This window comes from Microtus pennsylvanicus, chromosome 12 (genome assembly GCF_037038515.1).
Source record: "Microtus pennsylvanicus isolate mMicPen1 chromosome 12, mMicPen1.hap1, whole genome shotgun sequence".
Taxonomy (NCBI): domain Eukaryota; kingdom Metazoa; phylum Chordata; class Mammalia; order Rodentia; family Cricetidae; genus Microtus; species Microtus pennsylvanicus.
This window is the reverse complement of record NC_134590.1, coordinates 81,205,209-81,224,778: the sequence shown is the minus strand read 5'-3', so window position 1 is coordinate 81,224,778 and position 19,570 is coordinate 81,205,209. Positions and strand designations below refer to the sequence as shown.

The following is a 19,570-nucleotide window of genomic DNA, read 5'->3' as shown; positions in this document are numbered from 1 at the left end:
CTTCTACACTTCTACCCTGGGTGTCCGAACAAAGAAAGCCCGTCCGTCAACAAGTCCTGAAACTTACGGAAAACACTGCCATTTACTTTAGTCTCTCTCTCTCTCTCTCTCTCTCTCTCTCTCTCTCTCTCTCTCTCTCTCTCTCTCTCTCTCTCTCTCTCTCTCTCCCTCTCCCTCTTTCCCTTCTCCCTCTCTCGGTGTCTCTTTGTCTATTTCTATCTCTCACACACACATATTCAGGCTCTTACTTCACTCGAAAAGCATGCTGCCATTTGCCATTTCCAATTACTCGTCTTTCAAAATGGTAAAAAACTTGCCACAGAATTCCTTGATGGCAAAGAATTGTTTCTTTTTCTTTCTGGAGAAAAGTTACTAGAACTACGTGAAATGGGGTCTTTGTCCTCTCAATGAGAAAGCAGAGCAGCAAGTTGCTGCTCTTTGGGGAAAATTCACAATTCCGAATCCAACCCAGGTAAACCGGTACTCGGAAATCCACCGCCCGGAGCATCCTGGGGCTCCGTTTAGGGTGGATTCGAGAAACCTTCCCTTTCCAGGGGCCTCTCCTTTCCCCAAGCCTCCCCAGATCTGCGAGGTGACAAAACTCCCCTAGCCCTTAGATTTGCTAGTGATTGGGGGCCCCCTCCTGCTTGGTTCCCAGCCTCGCGGGGTTTCCCTTCTCCACAGCACCCGAACGCCCCTCAGCGGCGGCGGAGCACGGACTGGGATCGCGGGATCGGGCCGCAGCCGGGGATTCGCGTTGCCAAAGCTCCGCACAGTGCCCGGTGACGGGTTCCCTAAGGCAGGCTAGCACCCAGCCCGCCCACAGACAGAGGAGACCCTGAAAACCCGCTCAGTGTGAAGAGACAATGGGTCGGGGGTCGCGGCGAAGCAAGCGTTTGTGGCGAGCGGGTACAGAACTTTCTCCTGGCCGGGCGTCCAGGCCCCTTCCCTACCCCAAGTGTTTCTACAATCTCTGCACTCTCCAGTGGGCACAAGGTCATTTGGTGCATCCAGGCTTGGGGCCCGCTCCTGGATGGCGGGCCTTACGCCGAGACAGCTTCCCTCTTCCTCCAATGCTGTCCCTGCTTTGCCCTGGCTGCACAACTACCCTTTGAGGGAACCGTCGAAGCTTCTAGACCAGCGGTCTCCAACCTGGACGTTTGCCTAGCAAAGACTGCCTCAACCCTCTGTGCTGAATTCTAAGAACTTTCATCTTGGTCTTGGTCTTACTCTCCCTCTTTTCCCTTCCCTTCTCTTCTCCCCTCCTGTCTCTCTCTGTGTCTCTCCGTCTCTCTCTCCCCTTCTCTCTGTCTCTCCTCCCCCACGCCCTCCGCCTCTCCTTTCTTCTTAATCCCAAGGTTTTACTGGATGAGCATTAAGGAAATTCGCCTGCAATTTGGGATTAGATAAATACTCTCATGGGGGGCAGGGAGGGTGTCCTTCTCACTCTAAACCTCCCACTTGCCCGAGAATGGAGGGGGACAGCATCAGGAACCGACAGCGACCGGCTCCCGCGCGGTGGGCCTTGGGGACCGCGCAGGCACATTCCATTGCGCACAGCCGCCCCACTTCGTCAACCTGACCCAGGCGAGGTTCCGCGACTGCCAACGAACCCGCCCTGAGGAGGCCAGAGTACCAGAGAGATCCAGCCAGAGCGTGAGCCCGGGGGCCCCAAGAGGGCCAAGGCAGGCTCACAGCCGGGAGGCCCGAACAGGGATGCCGCCAGTGCACACCCCAGGACGTCGACATTTTCGTGCCCGCCAAACTAGAACGCCCTAGTCCGCGCCATTCCCCGGAACAGGGGGCAGGAGTATATTTCGTTTCTTTCTTTAAACCTCAGCACAGTCCGGGTGGCTCTGAGCCTGACAGTCCGCCTTTAGGGCTACTCCTAGTGGGGACCCGGGAGCCTAAGGTGTGTGCTCGCTCTGGCCGCGCTCTGCTCTGCGCTGCTTCTTTTCCGCCCGCAGGTTTTATCTCTCTCCCTCTCATTTCCCCCCTTTCCTCGCGTTCTTTTATTCTGCTTTCTCTTTCTCTCGCTTTTGTGAATGGGCCGCGGTGTCTTTGTTCTGGAGAGAAGCGCCCGTGTCGCTGACTTTTGTGAACCAGAGAGGGATCTTGTAAAACCTCCTTTTCTCCTCCGTGGTCCCCCGCTCACACCCCTCCTTCCCTGCCCCTTTGATTAGATGTTCCCTCATCGTTCAAAAAAAAATGTAATTTCGTTAGTCTGGCGGCCACTTTCTTTGAACATTAGCTCGCTTTCAGCTCCAACTTCAATTAGAAGGAGTTGATTTTGAGAGATCAACAAAAGAACCGACCAAAGCCTTATTAAAGGTCCTAAGAAGATCTCTCGGTCCTTTGAGAAGCAGTTAAGGAAACAGTGTGCTCCCCATCATATTCTGTTACCGTATTTTATTCGGACTCCAAAGAAAAGTGTCGCTTGGGGGAGGGGAGAAGCACTTTGATGAGCGGCAGTCGCGGCCCCTTTTCACTCAGCGGGCTCCCCCTTCCTTCAGGTCGCCCCGCGCCCGGTCAGCGATCGGAGCGGACGGCGCGGCCTCGACACCGAGTTGCTCCCGTCTACAGTGCTCTCGGCGGCTCCCGAACTCACCCACGCACATACTCGGGCTCAAACTTTTTACCCGCCTGTTGGGGTGAGATTGGGAGCAGATACTAGGAAAGGGTATGAATACGGTCCCTTGTGTTCAGGAGGACATCCATTTAAAAGAATTGCCTTGCTCGTGGTTGGGTCGAAAACATTTTTTTTTCTCTCTCTCTCTCGCTTTGGAAAGTCCACACAGGTAGACGTCCTTAGCAATTTTATTCGGCGGGGAACTGGGGTCTTCCAGTACGAACAATCCGGGGAAATGGTTTCCAAGAGGCTCCTCCCGTAATATGTAGAAAATGAAGTGAGGGGTCGGGGTCTGTGGCCACACCTTCCACCGAACTGTCCCCGGTTAGGTGGAGACGCGGAAGGACAGACCGGGTGTGAAAAAAAGTTTTCTATCAAAACCTCACGCCTAAGAAGTAAAATGTAGGGGGTTGGGTGGGGGTTGGGTCTGACTTCCAACGGTTCCAAAGAAGCTTTTAGGACGTGCAAACACCTTTGGTGGGGACCGGGAGCCCCCGGAGACGCGGAGCAGCTGGTAAGTGGCAGCGCCTCCCCTGCGGTCTCTCCCAGGGCGCGGGAGTCCCGGGGTGCCCTGAACTGCACCCCCCCCCAGCTCGGCTCGGCTGCCCGCGCCCGTACGAGCAGCTCGCAGGTGGGGGGCGCGGAAGGAAGAGGCTCTGGGGCCCAGGGCGCCCCAAAGAGAGCCAGGGGCCGGAGAGCCTCAAGTCCGCCGCCCGGGAAGCCTCGCGCCCACACCCGGGCTGCGAAGCCCGGCGGCGCGCGCGCCGTAAAGAACCGGTTATCCAGCACCTTTCGGCCACTCCTTCCTAGCGCGGCCAGGGAGAGAGGAGGGCGGGGGCCCCCAGGCGTGCCTCGGGACCCGGGGCCCCCTCTGCTCCCGCGACTCCAGCGCTGCCTTCGCCCTCCTCGACTCGCTCTGAGCGGAATTTGCCACCCGAGCCCGAGAGTTAGCGCGCGACCGGGGCGGGGCTGGCGCGCGGGGAGGGCGGGGGGTGGGGGCGGGGGAGGGCGGGGGCGCGCGGAGGTAACCCCGGCTCGCGCTGCCATTGCCCGGCTCCCTGTCACTCAGCCCGCTCTAGGCCCCCTATTGGCGGCCTAGCCCCGTTACGCACTCGCCTCGCGTTCACATACCCGGGGAGGGCAGTAGAAAGGTGATCAATCTTCATCAGGCTACATTTCCAATCACCTAAACAACCGAGCGAGACAAGCCACTCCGACAAGGTAAATTGCTTGATTTATTTAGTTTGCCAAGTGACTGTGCAGGATTTCTTCAGTCCCTACCGCCTCCATGTTGCACCGGGAGTGCAGCGGCCACCGCCAGCCACCTCCAAACTCTGTCCCTCGACACCCCCCCCCCCCAGAGTCCCGGTTGAGGCCAGGTTTTTGGGAGGAAAAGCATGTGGGACTTTGCAAACAAAGTATTTGTGCAATAAAGTGAAACCCGGAGGAACACGCACAAAAGCTCCTGGAAAAAGCAGGAGACGGGAAGAGGGAAGTTGGGGAAAGAAGAAACCCCGGGGGTCCCAGACCCGCCACCGGGGTAATACCTGTGCGGCTCTGTTTTGCAGGTTGGCTGCCCGGAGGGTCTTGCTGAGGGCGCGAGGTAGATGGTGAGCAGCCCCGGCAGCGGAGGGCAGGTAAGAAGGGGGCCGCGCGCCACCCCGGGACGGTGGTGGTTCCCTTCGCCTTCCCTTCCTCGAATCGACCCCCCGCAACCTAGGTCCCCGGCAGGTGGGCGGGGCTGTTGGGGGGTGAGAAGCCGGACACCCCTTGGCTGCACCAGGGACCCTAGGCCGCTCCCGAGCCGGGCGCCCCCTCCCCCGCCTCCTCCGAAGCTGTGGAACTAGGGTGCTAAGTTAGATGAAAGTATTCGAAAACTCACGCCGCGCTTTCGCAGAACTGCCTTGGCTGGTGGCCTGTGGCCCTCCGGCCCAAGTACTCTGTTTCCCTTGGGGTCCCCTCCGCCTTCTGTGCCAACTGGCCTCCCTTACTCCAGGCCGCGGGTCCCGGAGGACCGATGCAGGAGTTGGAGTTGGGATGGGAAAGCTGCTTAAGTCCTGCCTCCTTTTTCCCTGAGTTCCCGACCCTGGGCTCCTGGCAAAGCGGGGCGTAACTAGAAGCCCCTCTAGGGTCCCAGCCCTACCCCCCACCAACCCCTTCTGCTTCTGGAGAAGAGGCCAGGGGCTCGCAGTGTCTGCGGCCGAGCCTCGCGCTCCCAACTCGGGTGTGAATGAGCTTTCTAACTTGAGGCCTAGTTCTCTGCTCTCCACCGGGTTCGTAGAGGACTGCGAGGAGCCCACGCGACCCGACTCGGGGTGCTCTGGCTCCTGAAATCCCAGCACGCTTTGGGCCGCTGGGTTGGTCAGCCTTTATCAGACCCTTGGTAGGACTGGGAAGCTCACCGGGACTTGGTCGAAAGCAGGCCCGGCCTGCGCGGGCTTAGGAGGGAGGGTGACCGCCTCTGAAGCACCCCTGACCTTGGGCGGCGTCTGGAAATTGCCACTTCTACAGTGGAGCCTTTGGTGTCTTCTTGCCGCCTCACCCGGGCCTGGGCCGCATCTGCCCTGGAGGTGCGGTGGGATTCCGGTTCAGCCACCTCTGAGAGTCAGGGGCCCAGAGAGGTCAGCTCGACTGGTGATTGCGGGCTCTGGGGGAGGAGGCAGCCCTGGAGATCTCTGTGGGAATGATGTGTCCAAAGTGTGCAGTCGCCTGGCGAACCAAGGTGGACTAACCTTGGGCCTCTGTAGGGCCAGCGGGTTTGTCAAAAACCATTTGAAACTTAAACGAAATAACCCCGTACGCCCTGTACGGCCTGCCCTCCCGGCGCCAACTGAACATTTGCTTGAGCAAATTGCTTCCGCCGCACTCAAAAAAAAAAAATTTGACTACACTTGGGATCTTGCACCCTCCCTAGTCCCAGCTCTCACCTCCTTGGCCTGATCATCACGCTTTTAAGTTTTCTTTCCTGTTGACAGTCGAGGAGTGTCTTTGGCCCCTGTCAAGCCATAAAAGAGGAAGGAACGGATGTAGGGAAAGTTTTCTTTGCTATGAAGCTGTGTGCTTGCTGAGCTTGGAGGAGAAATTTCTTGGGTTGCCTGCCCAGTGAATGAAGTTCCTAGCCTGTGCCCCCTCCCCATTCAAGCAGGGATTATAGGAACTGGAAGCCACAGTGACTTCGGGTGACGGTTTCCCTGTGTCTCCTGTCTCCTTAGGCCAGGCCCCCAGAAGCAACAGCTTGAAGAACTTCGAAGTGGGAGCCCTGACTTGCTCCTGGCCTCGGGCCCCCTGGATCCGTCGGGGCGCCTCCACCCGGCTGTTAGCATGATGTCTTACCTCAAACAACCCCCATACGGCATGAACGGGCTGGGCCTAGCTGGCCCAGCCATGGACCTCCTGCACCCCTCTGTGGGCTATCCTGGTGAGCATGGGCCCTTTGTCCCTACCCCTAAGCCTCTGCAAATATTGGGGGATTCCAGCCTTTAACGTTTGAACCCGCCCTGTCCCCACGCAGGCCCAGGGAGCCGATTACCTTGCCGCCTGTTGCCTAGATCTGCTACAGGTTTGAGTCGAGGTCTGGTCAGGCAGCTTGGAAACTGCAGCCTACAACTTTTGAGTTGCAGCCTGGTTCCTGTGTGCTCCCACTTGCTAGAGAGAGCATGTTGTTGTCCACCGATTTATTGCCTTCCCTCCGGTTGCTTTTTCTAAAATATATATACAAAGCCCCTCCGGTTGCTTTTTTTAGTATGTGTATAAAGCCCCTCTCGCCCCAATATTTTATGAGGAATCTGAACTCTCTAGGCCCTAACATAAATAGCCAAATTTCCCTTCCGTCTAGCTACCTTGAGAAGCAGAACTCTTTCTCCCCCGTCAAAGCGTCCTAGAGACAAGCGACCTAACCCGACACTCTCGCGGTGGTGGACGACTCCAGCCAGCCAAACGCCGAGTTTCTTTTCTAGATACTACCTCTTTGCTTGAATTTCTTCTCTAGGAAAGTGTCCCTAGGTCCCTGTTTCTGCCTACCTCTATTCTGCTTCCTATCTCTCAGCCAGAAGTGTGTGGGCTTGGGGAGATGAGGAGAGGATGGTTTTGTTTTTAATCTGAGAGGCGCGGAGGGCGCAGGCCCTGATGTTTCAGACTGGAGCCTCCAGGAGAAAACATACACACTTTGTCCCACCTGTGGCCAGGGAAGTTCGCGTTTGCTAGAGATCGGCCTTGCCTTTTCACGGCGGGGTTCTGGACCTAACAGAGGACCTGCATGTGGCCTCTAGTGCCAGTCCTCGTGGGCCACTACTGACTCCAGGCACCCTTGCATGTCCCCGCAGCCACTCCGCGGAAGCAGCGACGGGAACGCACCACCTTCACGCGCTCACAACTGGACGTGCTGGAGGCACTTTTCGCCAAGACTCGCTACCCAGACATCTTCATGCGGGAGGAGGTGGCGCTCAAGATCAACCTGCCTGAGTCCAGAGTCCAGGTGCGCGATCCTGGGGCTCCAGGGTTAGGGTTGGGGCTCGGTCGGAGATTGAGCCTGGGCGGTCTGGTGTTGAGGCCCCTTCACGGACAGGACAGCCCCTCTCCAACTCCCCCTAGCGCTGAGCTTTAGTCTGCGAAAAGGGGTAACATTATAAAGTAATGGCTTGAAGCCCTTGTCCCCAGGGCGCTTTCAATGTTGGAAGTCGTTTTCTTTGGATTTTGGGGAAGCCAGCCCTGTTTCCCGGATGTAACTTTCTCAGAAGGTTAGATAATGGCCCCTCGTTCTTGCTACTCCAGAACTTGGCAGTTTCTTAATGAGCCTAGCTCTCTGCTTCCGCTCTTGTCTTTCGTACCCTTGCCCTGCGTCCTGGGGATTCTAAAAGTGCAAGATGGAACTTGGCAACAGCCTAGCACTATCTGCCTCTGCCTCAGCGTGTACTCTGCGGGTGGAGTCGGTCTGGTTAGGGGTTTTCTCCAGCCGAGTGGATACCGAGTGCAAAATCCAGATGCTGGCTTTACCGTTTCTAAGACGAAACTGTTCGGAAAATAGAGTTCTGAGTTAGTCTAAGGCTTCCCCGAGGATCTTTTGTCTCTACTTCTTTCCCCGAAGGTTTGAGAAGGGACTGAGATTGCAATGCCCTGTGTCCGGCCCCCTCCAAAAGGAGTGAGAATTTATGACTTACCGTTCCATTTGGTACCCCACCTGGAGCCAAAAGGCCCAAGGAAATCTCACCCAGGCTTCCTTCATGAGAAGCCCCAGTACTGGAGTACTGCTTCCGTTCAGCCTCCAGCCTTGCTTCTGTTCCCACCCAAATATTTGCCCTGCCCAACTCCAGTCTTCAGGAGCCGATTCGGTGAACCCCCTCGGGCCCCAGACTTGGTGACTGCCCTACACTCCGATGTTCTGTACCTCTCCGCTGTTTCCTGAGCTCTGTTCATGGAAAACAGGGCCTCCAAACTAAAACGGGGCTGCGGGGAAGCAGCCAACCGCAACAGCTTAGAGATGGCTGAACTTCTGGCTGGACAGACGCAAACGTTCCGCCCTCGGGCAGAGTTGCGCTGGGCTTGGGGAGGTGCGCATCCCTCCTGGAGGAGGCTGACTGGGGGGCTTTGCGCAAAAGGATGGGGGAGGGAGCCAGAGCTGGGTACCTAGCACGTGCGGGGGGAGGGGACAGGGTCTGGCAGGGCCGGAGACTGGGAGGGGTAGAGGCTGGGATTGAGAGGTCCCCGAGATCCTGGGCGGGGTGTGAGTCCAAGGGGCGGAGGAGCTGTGAGCTCCACTAGCCAGCCCCCCTGATCCCCCTCTCCCTGCTCACTGCAGGTTTGGTTCAAGAACCGCCGCGCCAAGTGCCGACAGCAGCAGCAGAGCGGGAACGGAACGAAAAGCCGGCCGGTCAAGAAGAAGTCGTCTCCAGTGCGGGAGAGCTCGGGCTCAGAGAGCAGCGGCCAGTTCACGCCGCCTGCGGTGTCTAGCTCTGCCTCCTCGTCTAGTTCAGTGTCCAGTGCCTCTGCCAATCCGGCGGCTGCTGCGGCCGCGGGCCTGGGTGGGAACCCGGTGGCTGCCGTGTCCTCTCTGAGTACGCCTACCGCTTCGTCCATCTGGAGCCCGGCCTCCATCTCGCCAGGCTCAGCGCCGGCATCCGTGTCCGTACCAGAGCCACTGGGCGCGCCAAGCAACGCCTCGTGTATGCAGCGCTCGGTAGCCGCAGGTGCTGCCACTGCAGCGGCCTCTTACCCCATGTCCTATGGCCAGGGCGGAAGCTATGGCCAGGGCTACCCCGCACCCTCCTCTTCTTACTTTGGCGGTGTAGACTGCAGCTCCTACCTAGCGCCCATGCATTCTCATCACCACCCGCACCAGCTGAGCCCCATGGCACCCTCCTCCATGGCTGGTCACCACCACCACCACCCGCACGCACACCACCCACTGAGTCAATCTTCAGGTCACCACCACCACCATCACCACCACCACCACCACCAAGGTTACGGAGGCTCTGGGCTCGCCTTCAACTCTGCCGACTGCTTGGATTACAAGGAGCCTGCCGCTGCCGCTGCTTCCTCTGCCTGGAAACTCAACTTCAACTCTCCCGATTGTCTGGACTATAAGGACCAAGCCTCGTGGCGGTTCCAGGTCTTGTGAGCCCAGGAGTGAGAGGAAGTGGAGAAGAAACGCAACTACCTGCGCCCTCCGTGGTCCCCATCCTGTTGCTGCTGCTGCACCGCTCGCCTTCGCCTTGGCTTTTCCAAAACTGAATTTTCACGCCCCCAAGACGTCCATTGCCTGCACTGCCGCTCCCGTCTTTGTGCCATTTGCTTGGGTTGGGGGGGTGTAGACCCCTCTTCCCCCTTGGAGGTGGGGCCCAGTGCTTCAACTTGGCCCTCAGTTTCTTCATGGGATGGCAGTGTGCTCTCCCGCTCGACTCCTGTGTCACCCTTCAAGTCTTTCTGGACAGCTTTTCTGCACCTGGAGCCTTCTGAGGCTCCTCGCTCTGACCCTCTCTGTTTTGAGCTCAACAGTTTTATTTATTCTTTCTGGACACTGAAGTCACTAACTGGCGTATTATCTACCGTTTGGAGTGCGCCCATACACACTCCTCCAAATCAAGCCCACCACTGTCTCTCCTAGCAGACTGTCTCCCTTCAGCTGCCCTTGATCCAGCCTCCCCATCTGCAGGCCAGAGCGTCCAGCATGTCCACCTCCCCAGTGGTGAGCGCTGAGCCAGGCTTTTGGGAGGAGGGTGCCCCAGCCTCCTGCCCTGCCCTGCGCTGGACTGATTCAAGCTTCTGCCTCGGCGGGAATGCTGTACATAGTCGGGTCCGTTCCAGGGACCACTTAAACTTTTTAGTTGCTGTTGGTTGAACTGAGCATCTCTCTTGTTTTAGCGTCCAGGAAACAGAACTTTAAAAATATATACATCACATATATATATATACACATATATATAACAAAAGCAAAAAAATATTTCCCCTTTGTGCCCATTCCTCTTTCTCAAACGATGGCGACTCTTATTTTTCAGTTGTCACAAGCTGTCCTGCCCCCTCTTCACATCTCCCTTTGTGTATTTATTAAAGAAACCCGCTTGGTTCCTGGAAGCTGGGCGCTGGAGGATCAGAAGTGAAGGAAACAGCTAAGTCGGGGTACAGGGTTGGGGCCAGGCTGGGCCGGGCATAAGACTGAGCCCTTCATCCAAGTTTCGGCTTAGAAACAAACAAAAGAGGTGAAATTACAACATTGTGAAGCCCCGAGTCCCAGGTCCAGTTCCTCTGTGGGTGTCTCTCTCTTTAAAACACCCCTGTCTGTTTAGTGAGTTTTTAGTGACCCTTCCCTCTCCGAAATCTGCGGAGAGCACCTGTGTATCTATCAGTTTTGGTTTTGGCCGCTTGGTCCAGTAGGTGGGAAAGTAATTTGTAAATTTGATTTGTCCGATGTGAAGATCACAAATTACTTGTTGAGATGTAAGGCAGTCCGTCTCCTCTTCCTCTTTATCTACATTATTTCCCGAAAATAAAAGCAGATTCATGAATGGCCTGTCAGCGTTGCTCTTCCAATTCCAGCTTCGGGGCTCGGTCTCAGGGGATTAAAGAGAAGGAAAACTGTGCTAATAACCCGCGTGTTAATGACCTGCGCGAAGCTGGGAGGCTGAAGAATAAGGCGGGAAGTCATGGCAAGAGGAGTCCCCCCAAAATGTTCTTTTAGGGTGTGTTCTCCCCCCCCCCACACACACACTCCGCCTGATCCTGGCCTCTCCCTCTCCGAGGTTTTGACCCTGCACCTCCTTGCCATCTAAGACAGACACAGGTGTCAGGACTCAATTCCAGAAACAGCTCCTTTCTCTTCAGAGGCAGGAGCCTGGCACTGATTTCTTCACCCTAATTGCCTGCACCAGAAAGAAGGGGGGGAGGGGAAGAGAGTCTAGAGGCGGGAAAGGATACCGCTGTAATGCTCTCTGAGCTGAGCCAAAAAGGAAAACAAAACGGAAAAAAAAATCTCTGTCCTGCACGTTGGCAGCAGAGAAGCGTCCCTTTGGCTCAGCTGTCCCGGGTGGCTTCACGGTGACTGTGGGATCCTAGAGTCCAACCGCGTGCTAAGCAGTTTTCCTAAACCATTCGTTCGCACCAGAAGTTGTCAAATCACCAAACTATCTTTCGTAAGGGTTCTTTAAAACAAACACAAATTGACCTTCCGAGTTTCACTTCCTCAGAGGAGGAAGATACCTTGGGTGGAGGGCAGTTCGCCTTCGGACTAGCGCAGACCAGGGCTTGTCAGTGTTCCCAGCCTTCCCAGCCCAGCCTCCCGGCCAAGGTTTGGGAGCCTAAACGGTGAGGGAAACTATTAATAATGTCGGCTGCCCAAGAAAACCCAGGGCCCACAACTGTCCAGCCTGTTCTACCTGACGGTTCCCGAGCGTGAGGCCAAGAAGCCCACTAGCGGGAGGAAATAAGGAGACAACGAAAAGTTGCCTGCGGAGTCAGCAGCACCCCCTATTCCTGCTCTTTCGTGAGACTCGCGACCCCAGGCCTGGGGTCGCGCCAGCGAGGTGACAGGCCTGCGAGCCTTGGCTGTAGGAAAGCCTTCCCCAGCCTGTCCGGCCTGGGCTCCGGCGGCTCCGCTCCGGCCCAGTCTCCCCAACCGAGCATCCAGGGCGGAGGGCGAGCCTGTGCCCGCGGGACCCCTCCAGGGCGAGCTGCCCCCGCCAGGGCCGCTCGCGGACACCGGCCCGAGCGCCCGCTCCACCCCTCCTTGTGCTCGCAGGCCCCTGGCTGCCGGGCCCCGCGCGTTCGACGGAAGCGGGGCCCGAGGTCCAGGCTGGGGGCCGGGAGGAGACCTGGCCTTCGCACAGGTCCCGCCCCAGGCGGCCCGGGACCGCGTAGCCGCCGCTCCAGAGGCCCCGGGGGGAGCCGAACCAGGAGACCCGGCCTAGCGTGGCCTCCGGAGCAAGGTACTCGACCCCCGCGGGCCTCGGGTCAGTGCTCAGTCGGCCGGACTGGCCTGGGTGCTTCGAGAACTTTCCGGTCGGGGTGGGGGCGTCGGTGGCGGCTGGGGCCTGGGCTCCCGGGAGCTCGGGCGCGCGGCCCGGTTCCCGCCTGCAGCTCGAGGCTTCGCGGAGCAGCGGGCACGTGCTTCTCCCTGGGGCTGGGGCGGGAGCCCGGGGGGTGGGCGGCTGGCGGGGGAGGGCGGCCGAGGTGGCTCGGGGTGGGGTCGGGGATGGGGGCCCGGGTCGCGCGCCGGTGCACGGTCCTGGGCGGAGGGGACGCTCGCCGAGCCTGGGCCGGCGGCCACCTGTTCGCAGGCGCAATTTGGGGAGCGTCCGCGGGTCACCCCGTCTCGGGGAGCCCGAGGTGGGGCTGGGGCTGGAGCCTGGCCACAAGAGCGCGACCCGAGCGGCCTGAGCACCGGGCAGCAGGAGGACGTCTGAGGAGCTCGAGAAATGTCCAGGCGCGCTCGGTTCGCAGCCGGCGTCCGTCCGCTCGCTCTGCCGGCCCGAGAGGCCTGCCCCGGGACGGCCACGGGTGCGGGGCTGCGGGCGAGCGGGGCTGCGGGCGAGCGGGGCCGGCTTAGAGGCCTAGAAGCCGGAGCACTGCGTTAATCTGTTGAAGCTCAGTGATCCCCTGGAATGAGACAGGGCTCCTTGGGGCGCTTTTCAGGCTTTGGTACTGGTACCGAGGAGGGTTAGTGAAGAACGCGGGTTTTCTAAATTGTGAATGTGTGCAGGCGCGTGTTTGTTTGTCTGTTTGTTGGGAGAAAATCCTTAAAGCAAACCGGGGGAATAAAACAGGTGAAAAGACTTAATGAGTTGTCAGCAGAGTCACGGGTGCGGTACTCCAGAGACCAAAGCTGAACCAAACCAAAACACCAAGCTTTTGTTTTAAAATGAAATTATTTTCCCCTCACACACACATCCATGTCATTTGTAGAAAACACCAACCTCCACGGTTATTGTGATTTTTTTAATCAATTTTAAAAATAAAAGATAAATTCATTACTAACTGGAAGAATTAATTATAATGTTAATGATGCCAAGGGTGTCTGCTGACAAAGCTGTGTCTAAAGGTGAGGAAATAAAATGTATCTGATATATAACTGAAGCTAATATGTACGTTATTGGTCAAGACACTCTGTGTGATTGCTATGCAAGACCAGAAAATGACTTGGCTTTTGAGGTAAAATTTATTTAAGAATAGCAATAACGTATCTTCATAAAGTTCCCTATTAGCCGGGTGTGGTGACCAGAACTGTAACGGGAGGACACAGGAAGATCAGGAGTTCAGGGCCAACCTCACCTACATAGCTAGAGAGAAATCTGCTGGGGCTGCAGGAGACCCTACCTCAAAAGCCAAAGCAAAGAGCCCCTCTCGTGGCCGCCCAAAAGAAACAAAAAACTTAGAGAAGTTACAAGTGATTCCGAGTTTTCCACCGTTTGCCTCCCTACCTTCATAAATGTCAGCATTTCATATGAAAATGGAAACGTCTCAAGATCAACAATAATAAAAATGATCACCAACTTAAATAATATTGCATAACAATGAATTTCTTATTTGACAACAGGGAAGTTACCTCCGTTATCTTAGAGAAACAGTAAGTTCAGATAAACGTTTGGGGATTCTAAATTCTACTTTTTGAAAACCAGAGTTCCCCTGCCTGTTTTTAACAGATGGTTCTCGAGAAAGCAATTATGCCTTTTAATCATTGTGTTGTTATTTACTGGTATCTGAAAAGAAACACACACACACACACACGTGTGTGCGCGTGTGTTTGTGTGTGGTGTAGGAGAGGCACATTCCATTTTGAGCCAGTGTTTTCTTTAATTGTGTTTTAAAATTGAGTTGGATTTAACTTAAGACACTTTAGGGGCACTCCTTCAGAAGCTTAGGAGCAGAACCCTAGCCTCCAGTCCTCCAGTCACCTCCATGAAATGACAGTCATACAGGACAGTCCGAATTCAGACTGCGTTTAAGTGCATCTACTCCTGCTTCTAGGAGAGAGAGAAAAAGTGAATGCTGCTCTCAACACTGAGCAGAGTGCTGCTGTTCTGTACAAAACTGCACACCTCCGTTCCTAGTCTACTGCTTGAGCTGTGGGACACCCTGCACGCTGTTAGAAGTCTTCCAACAAGACTTGCAGTTCAAGTAGATTTGGGCTCCCTTTAACCAATGATAAAGCATCAGTATAGAACGATTGAAAATTTATTGTTTCTTTAAAAATGTCCCTCTTTTTGGGACAATATCAAAGAGACAAGATTGCATTACATTCCCAGATAACAAATACCTTTTTTTGAAAAAAGATTAATCCTTATTGAACTGCTTATGAAAACTATTTGGAATTTTTAGAAATTCTTTTAAAGTAGATTGTGAAATTATGATTTAAGGAACTTGAGTCCAAATTTTTGGAGGGATTGAAGTGGAATATAAATAAATCATAACTAATTTTGATACTTGGGGGTAAAAACTAAAATGTAAGAGTAAACGGTCTCTGATTCCACAGCGTGGTGTCTAAAGAGCTTATAAAATATTTTTAGTGTACAAATATTCTTATGTATGTTTAAAGCTCTGAATGCTTCTAAGATATACCATCATCTGTCACAGCTATTTCAAATAGGGATCGTATTTTCTTTTAAAATTATTTTAAATTTTTTCCTGTGAAATATACATATGAAAGAAATTATAAAACAGATTTTTACACTTTAAAAAATAATGAAATATACATGGTGTTACAAGTTTTTAACAAATGCTTTGAGAAGTAGACTTACAGTTGGTTACAGTGTCAGTATTGAAACTTGATGTTCAATAAAATACATCCATGTTTTAGGTATTTGGTTAAGTATATCAGTAGCTGGATGTGTTTTAATGGAGAGAAATACTTTAAGGAGAAAAATTCTACCGACCATTGTAAACTCGTAGCATTTCCTGATGGCACTTTGTCTGGTTGTGTCCTTAATGAAAGGGCAGCAAGAGAAGCTACCGTGTCCCCAGTCTATATGTAATGCCATTCAAATCAAGCTTTGGAGCTTGACCTCAGTGTTGGTAACCCCCACATTTCCAGCCTAACCCTCTCTTTTTGATTCTGTACTCATTCTCTTCCATCCTCTGAAGGGACCACAGGACGTTAGAACTTAGGGTGTCCCTGCTGCTCTCTTCTCTCCATCCTCCATGACTCCGCACCAAGGATTTTGCTTTAAAAACCCTTGGGGGAGAGAGGAAGAGGGTAAATGGGCTTGGTGCAGGTCAAAGCCTACTCCCAACACTTGACAGGCTGAAGCAGGAGGATTGCTGTGAAGCAGGAGGAGTTTGAGACCAGCCTGGGGTATATAGCAAGACTTTAAACCTGAGTTAGGGGTGGGGATTGAGGACAAATGAAGAAGATCTTCGTTTAAGTCTTCGTTGTGTAAGGCTGAGGGAGCTTACTTATGATTCGTTTTATTTGTGCATATTTAAGTTGTTTTTTAAAAATATACTGTAAGTAAAGGCCTGGGGTGTAGCTCAGTGGTAAAGATCTATAAAGCCCTGAGTTCATCCTTAGCACTGGGTGTGTGTGTGGTGGGGGGGTGGGGGGTGGGTACGGGGGGGGGGGGTTAAGGTGATTTGTTTGTTTGCAGGAAATGGTATTTCCAGTGAGCTGCAGAGCCTCCCTTGCTTTGGCCTACACACTATTATTCACATTTCCTGTGTTGTTTAATCTACTTAAAGCTGGGGGGGGGGGGGCTGGTGATAGGTGAGACTCAGCAACATTCAAGGGATGTAACAAGCAGGGCTTGGTTCTCAGTATCTGCGCATTCATGCTCCTTGCTCTAGGAGCTGCCATCTTGTTTTGTAGTGTTGCAGCAAACATTCCTTCAGAGAAGGCAGATCACATAATGTGAGAATCAGATTACCAGGTCAGCTCGAACTCCATTTGTTTGTTTATTGTGCTTGTTTTGTCAACTAGACACTAACAAGGGCGTCACCTGTGAAGAGGCAACCTCATTTGAGGAATTGCCTCCTTCAGGATTAGCCTGTGGGCAGGTCTGAGGGACGTTTTCTTAATTGTTAATTGACATAGAAGGGCAGTCCTGGGCTGTATAACAGCAGCTAAGCAAACCAGAATGAGTGAGCCAGTGAGTAGCATTCCTCCAAGGCTTCTGCTTCCTGCCCCGGGTTCCTGCACTGCCGTCCTGCTCCAGCTGCCCCTGATGATGGCCGGTGACCTGTAGACCAGGTGGACCCTTTCCTTTTCCAAGTTCCCATTAGTCAATAGAAAGCAAACTAGAAAGTTTATTATTATCTGTGCTGGAGGTTAAACCTAGAACCTTAAGCATTCTGGGTAAGTGTCTTCCACGAGCAAATAATGTCGGCCCAAAGCTGTAAAGTTTGAGTTTGGGCAATTGAAATTATTGTGTGGGAAGTCTTATTATTATTATTATTATGATGATGATGATTATTTGGGGGTATCTCTTCTCATTTTAATCGTTTTCAGAGAGCTAGCAATAGAATTAAATGAGAAGACTGACCTGACACTAGCTGTCTTCCTATTTCCCCCCTTGATTCCTTGCTAATTTTAATGTCTAAGTGATTTAAACATTCCTTACTGGTTGGTTCATGTTTATGAATAGTGTTTTCTGTTCTCGGCTGAGACCTTTCTCGCTCTATGACAGGGCTTTGCTGCAGTTATGAGACTCCTGATCCAGGGAAGGCTTGTCCACCGGCTAGGAAACAGAGCAGCCTAATGCACCGTGTGCAGAGCTCAGTTCGCTTGTAAAGGAACAGTCAGGATTTTGTTCTCCCTGACCAACTTGGCAAGTTCTTTTTAGTATCGATGCTGTGGCTTGTGTTGTTTGTTTGTTTATCTCAACCATGGCAAATTCTTGTCTTTTTAGATGAATTTCATTTTGCAAAACTAAGTCCGAAGTGTTTAAAATGTCTCAGCCAGGTGGTAAGGCAGACCAATTGCGTACATAGCAGAGGTTTTGGATTTTTCCTTCTTCGGTTTTTAAAATCCTCAAGATTCCATTCCTGCTGCTGATTTCCTCAATCTTTCTTTTATGTGTAAGACCAAAAAAAAAATGTTCTCATGTTCTCTTTGGAGAATAAGACAGCCAAGGTCTTGTTTTTCCTTGCATTTTCTCAATGGAGACACAGATTTCAGCGCCTGATCATTTCTGAGTATCTTTTACTTGAACTTTTAAAATTAGAAAATAAGTGTTTTGGTTTGTTGGATATGTTTGCCCAGCCTTCTTCAAGTTTCTCTGCATCTATAAAATCAAGACTTTTTGGTCACTATCACATCTCTTGCAAAATTTAAGAGCTTTTCAAACTTCGGGCCATGAAAACGTTAGTATACATTTACTTAAAGGTTCATAAAATTTATGTGCACATTAAAGCATTGGTGATAAGGGCCACCCAGGCCAAGGTATAGCACATCACAACTGAAGAATTTCCCTGGATATCCCTCAGGGGTCAACTCTGCCTCCTCCCAGGTAACCATTTCCTCATGCTCAGGGCCATGGCTTTCTTGAATCTCTTCTCTAATTTAACTACTTGTTCATGCATTCCTAAGTGATATAGATTCATTTTCCACGTTCAGAATTGTGTGTGAATAGAATTACATTGTTTTATTTTTGTTATTGCCTTTGTATCCTGTTTATAATTCTGTATCAACAGATATATTGCTGTGTGTTGTATAGTAATCCTTTGTATGAATATGTCACAATTTATCTGTTATTCTGCTGAGAAGCATTTGGGTTGTTATATCTTTGGGACAATTGTGACAGTGTTATTCTAAACATCCTTCTATGTATATAATGATACACATGAAGACACAAATTTGTAAGGTGTATTTTGGGAGTGAGATTTCTGAGCCTTGGGGAATTGTATGTTTTCACTGTAGCTAGATGCTGGCATAATCATTCAAATTTGCTGAGTCAATTTACATTTCTAAATAGTAAATATGAATTCTAGTTTCTCTAATTTTTTTTTTGCCTGAAGCTTAATATTATTGAACATTTCAAACTTTGACAAGCTGGCTGTGGAGAATTGTTTCATTGTGGATTTATTTTATTTTCTTGGTTATTTAAAAGACTGAGTGCCTTTTCTTATTTTTCTTGTCTATTTGGTTTTCTTATGGCTCGGCACTTTTTTTCTTGTTTGTTTGTTTTTCAAGACAGGGTTTTTCTGTATAACAGCCCCAGCTGTCCTGGAACTTACTCTGTAGTCCAGGCTGGTCTCAAACTCAGAGAAATCTGCCTCTGTCTCTGAGTGCTGGTATTAAAAACGGTGTATACCTCCAATGCCTGGCCTTTTTTTTTCTTTTTTCTTTTTTAATTTTATTTTCATTAGATCATCTGCCTCATCTCCGATTTGTAAGAATCCCTTGGACATGTTGCATGACAGTTCTTCATAAGTTGTAAGCATTGAACTATTCTTTCCCATCTGTGACTTGTTTACAATTCTGCGGGTGGTATTTTCTTTTACATGAGCACAGGTGCTTCCAGAGGCCAGGAGAAGGGAGCCCCTGGAGCTAGAGTTACAGGTGGTTATGAGCTGCCTGATATGGCTTCTGGAAACTGAACTCCATCCTCTGCAAGAGCATCAAGTGCTTTATCTGCTAAGCCATCTCTCTAGCCCCCCTTATTTATCTGTTCATCCATCCATCCATCCATCCTTGTGTGTGCACGCATGCAAAAACATGGCTCAGGCATGGAGGCCAGAAGACAACTTTCAGGCACCATTCCTCTCCTTCCACTATGCGTGTTCCAGAGATTGAGATCAGGTCTTTAGAGTTTGGGGCAAAAAAGCCTACCAGCCGAAGGGGTTTTTAAAGCAGCTGAATTAATAAAGCTTTTTTCCTTTTTGGTAACTTTTTCTGTCTTATGAACATTGTTTCTTCTTGGTCATAGAGTTATCCTTTTCCATTTTCCTATCAAAGGATGCTTACAAATTTTGCCTTAAAAATTTATCATTTGATCCCCTGCTAAAGGGACTTGCCCTCAGGGCCTTGCCCCCGCTGAGGTGCTCTTGCTCACCTTCCCCACCCTCTCTCTGGCTTCTTAAGTCCTCTCTTTCCTCCTGGAGACTTCCTCTGCTCACAGGGTACAGGTACCATCTTTGGGTGCTAACTCCATGGCTTTAATCTGAGCTTGTCTGTAAATCCTCAGTGGAGACCCTCATACTCAACTGTCTGGACCTTGCCACTGAATACCCTGGAAGTATTTGCTACTTGGGAATAATTGTTGTTGCTCTCTCTGTGGGGGGGGGGGGGGGGCGCAGGGGTGGTGGCACGTGGCACACAAGCTGACCAGAGGAAAGCTTCCAGGAATTATTTCTCCCCTCCAGTGGGGAGTGAACGCGGGTTATTAGTCTTGCATAGCAAGCTCTTTTACCTTCTCTCCAGCATCAAAGTCATTTTTAGCCTGTTATTTGCTACATAGATTAAGTCATCGTGTAAGCCAAATGCCTGGTGCAATCTCTGACGCTTCTCCAGTTAAACAGTCATTG

General features: G+C 52.1%; 1 protein-coding gene across 1 annotated transcript; it reads left to right on the top strand.

The window, feature by feature from the left end:
* Nucleotides 1-3,671: 3,671 nt before the first annotated feature.
* On the top strand, nucleotides 3,672-10,626 carry Otx1 (orthodenticle homeobox 1). The gene is made up of 5 exons (XM_075943479.1): nucleotides 3,672-3,850; nucleotides 4,198-4,266; nucleotides 5,842-6,047; nucleotides 6,952-7,103; nucleotides 8,424-10,626. The coding sequence occupies exons 3-5, from the start codon at nucleotides 5,951-5,953 to the stop codon at nucleotides 9,240-9,242; spliced, it is 1,068 nt and encodes a 355-aa protein (XP_075799594.1). The 5' UTR covers nucleotides 3,672-3,850; nucleotides 4,198-4,266; nucleotides 5,842-5,950; the 3' UTR covers nucleotides 9,243-10,626.
* The last annotated feature ends 8,944 nt before the right edge of the window (nucleotides 10,627-19,570 follow it).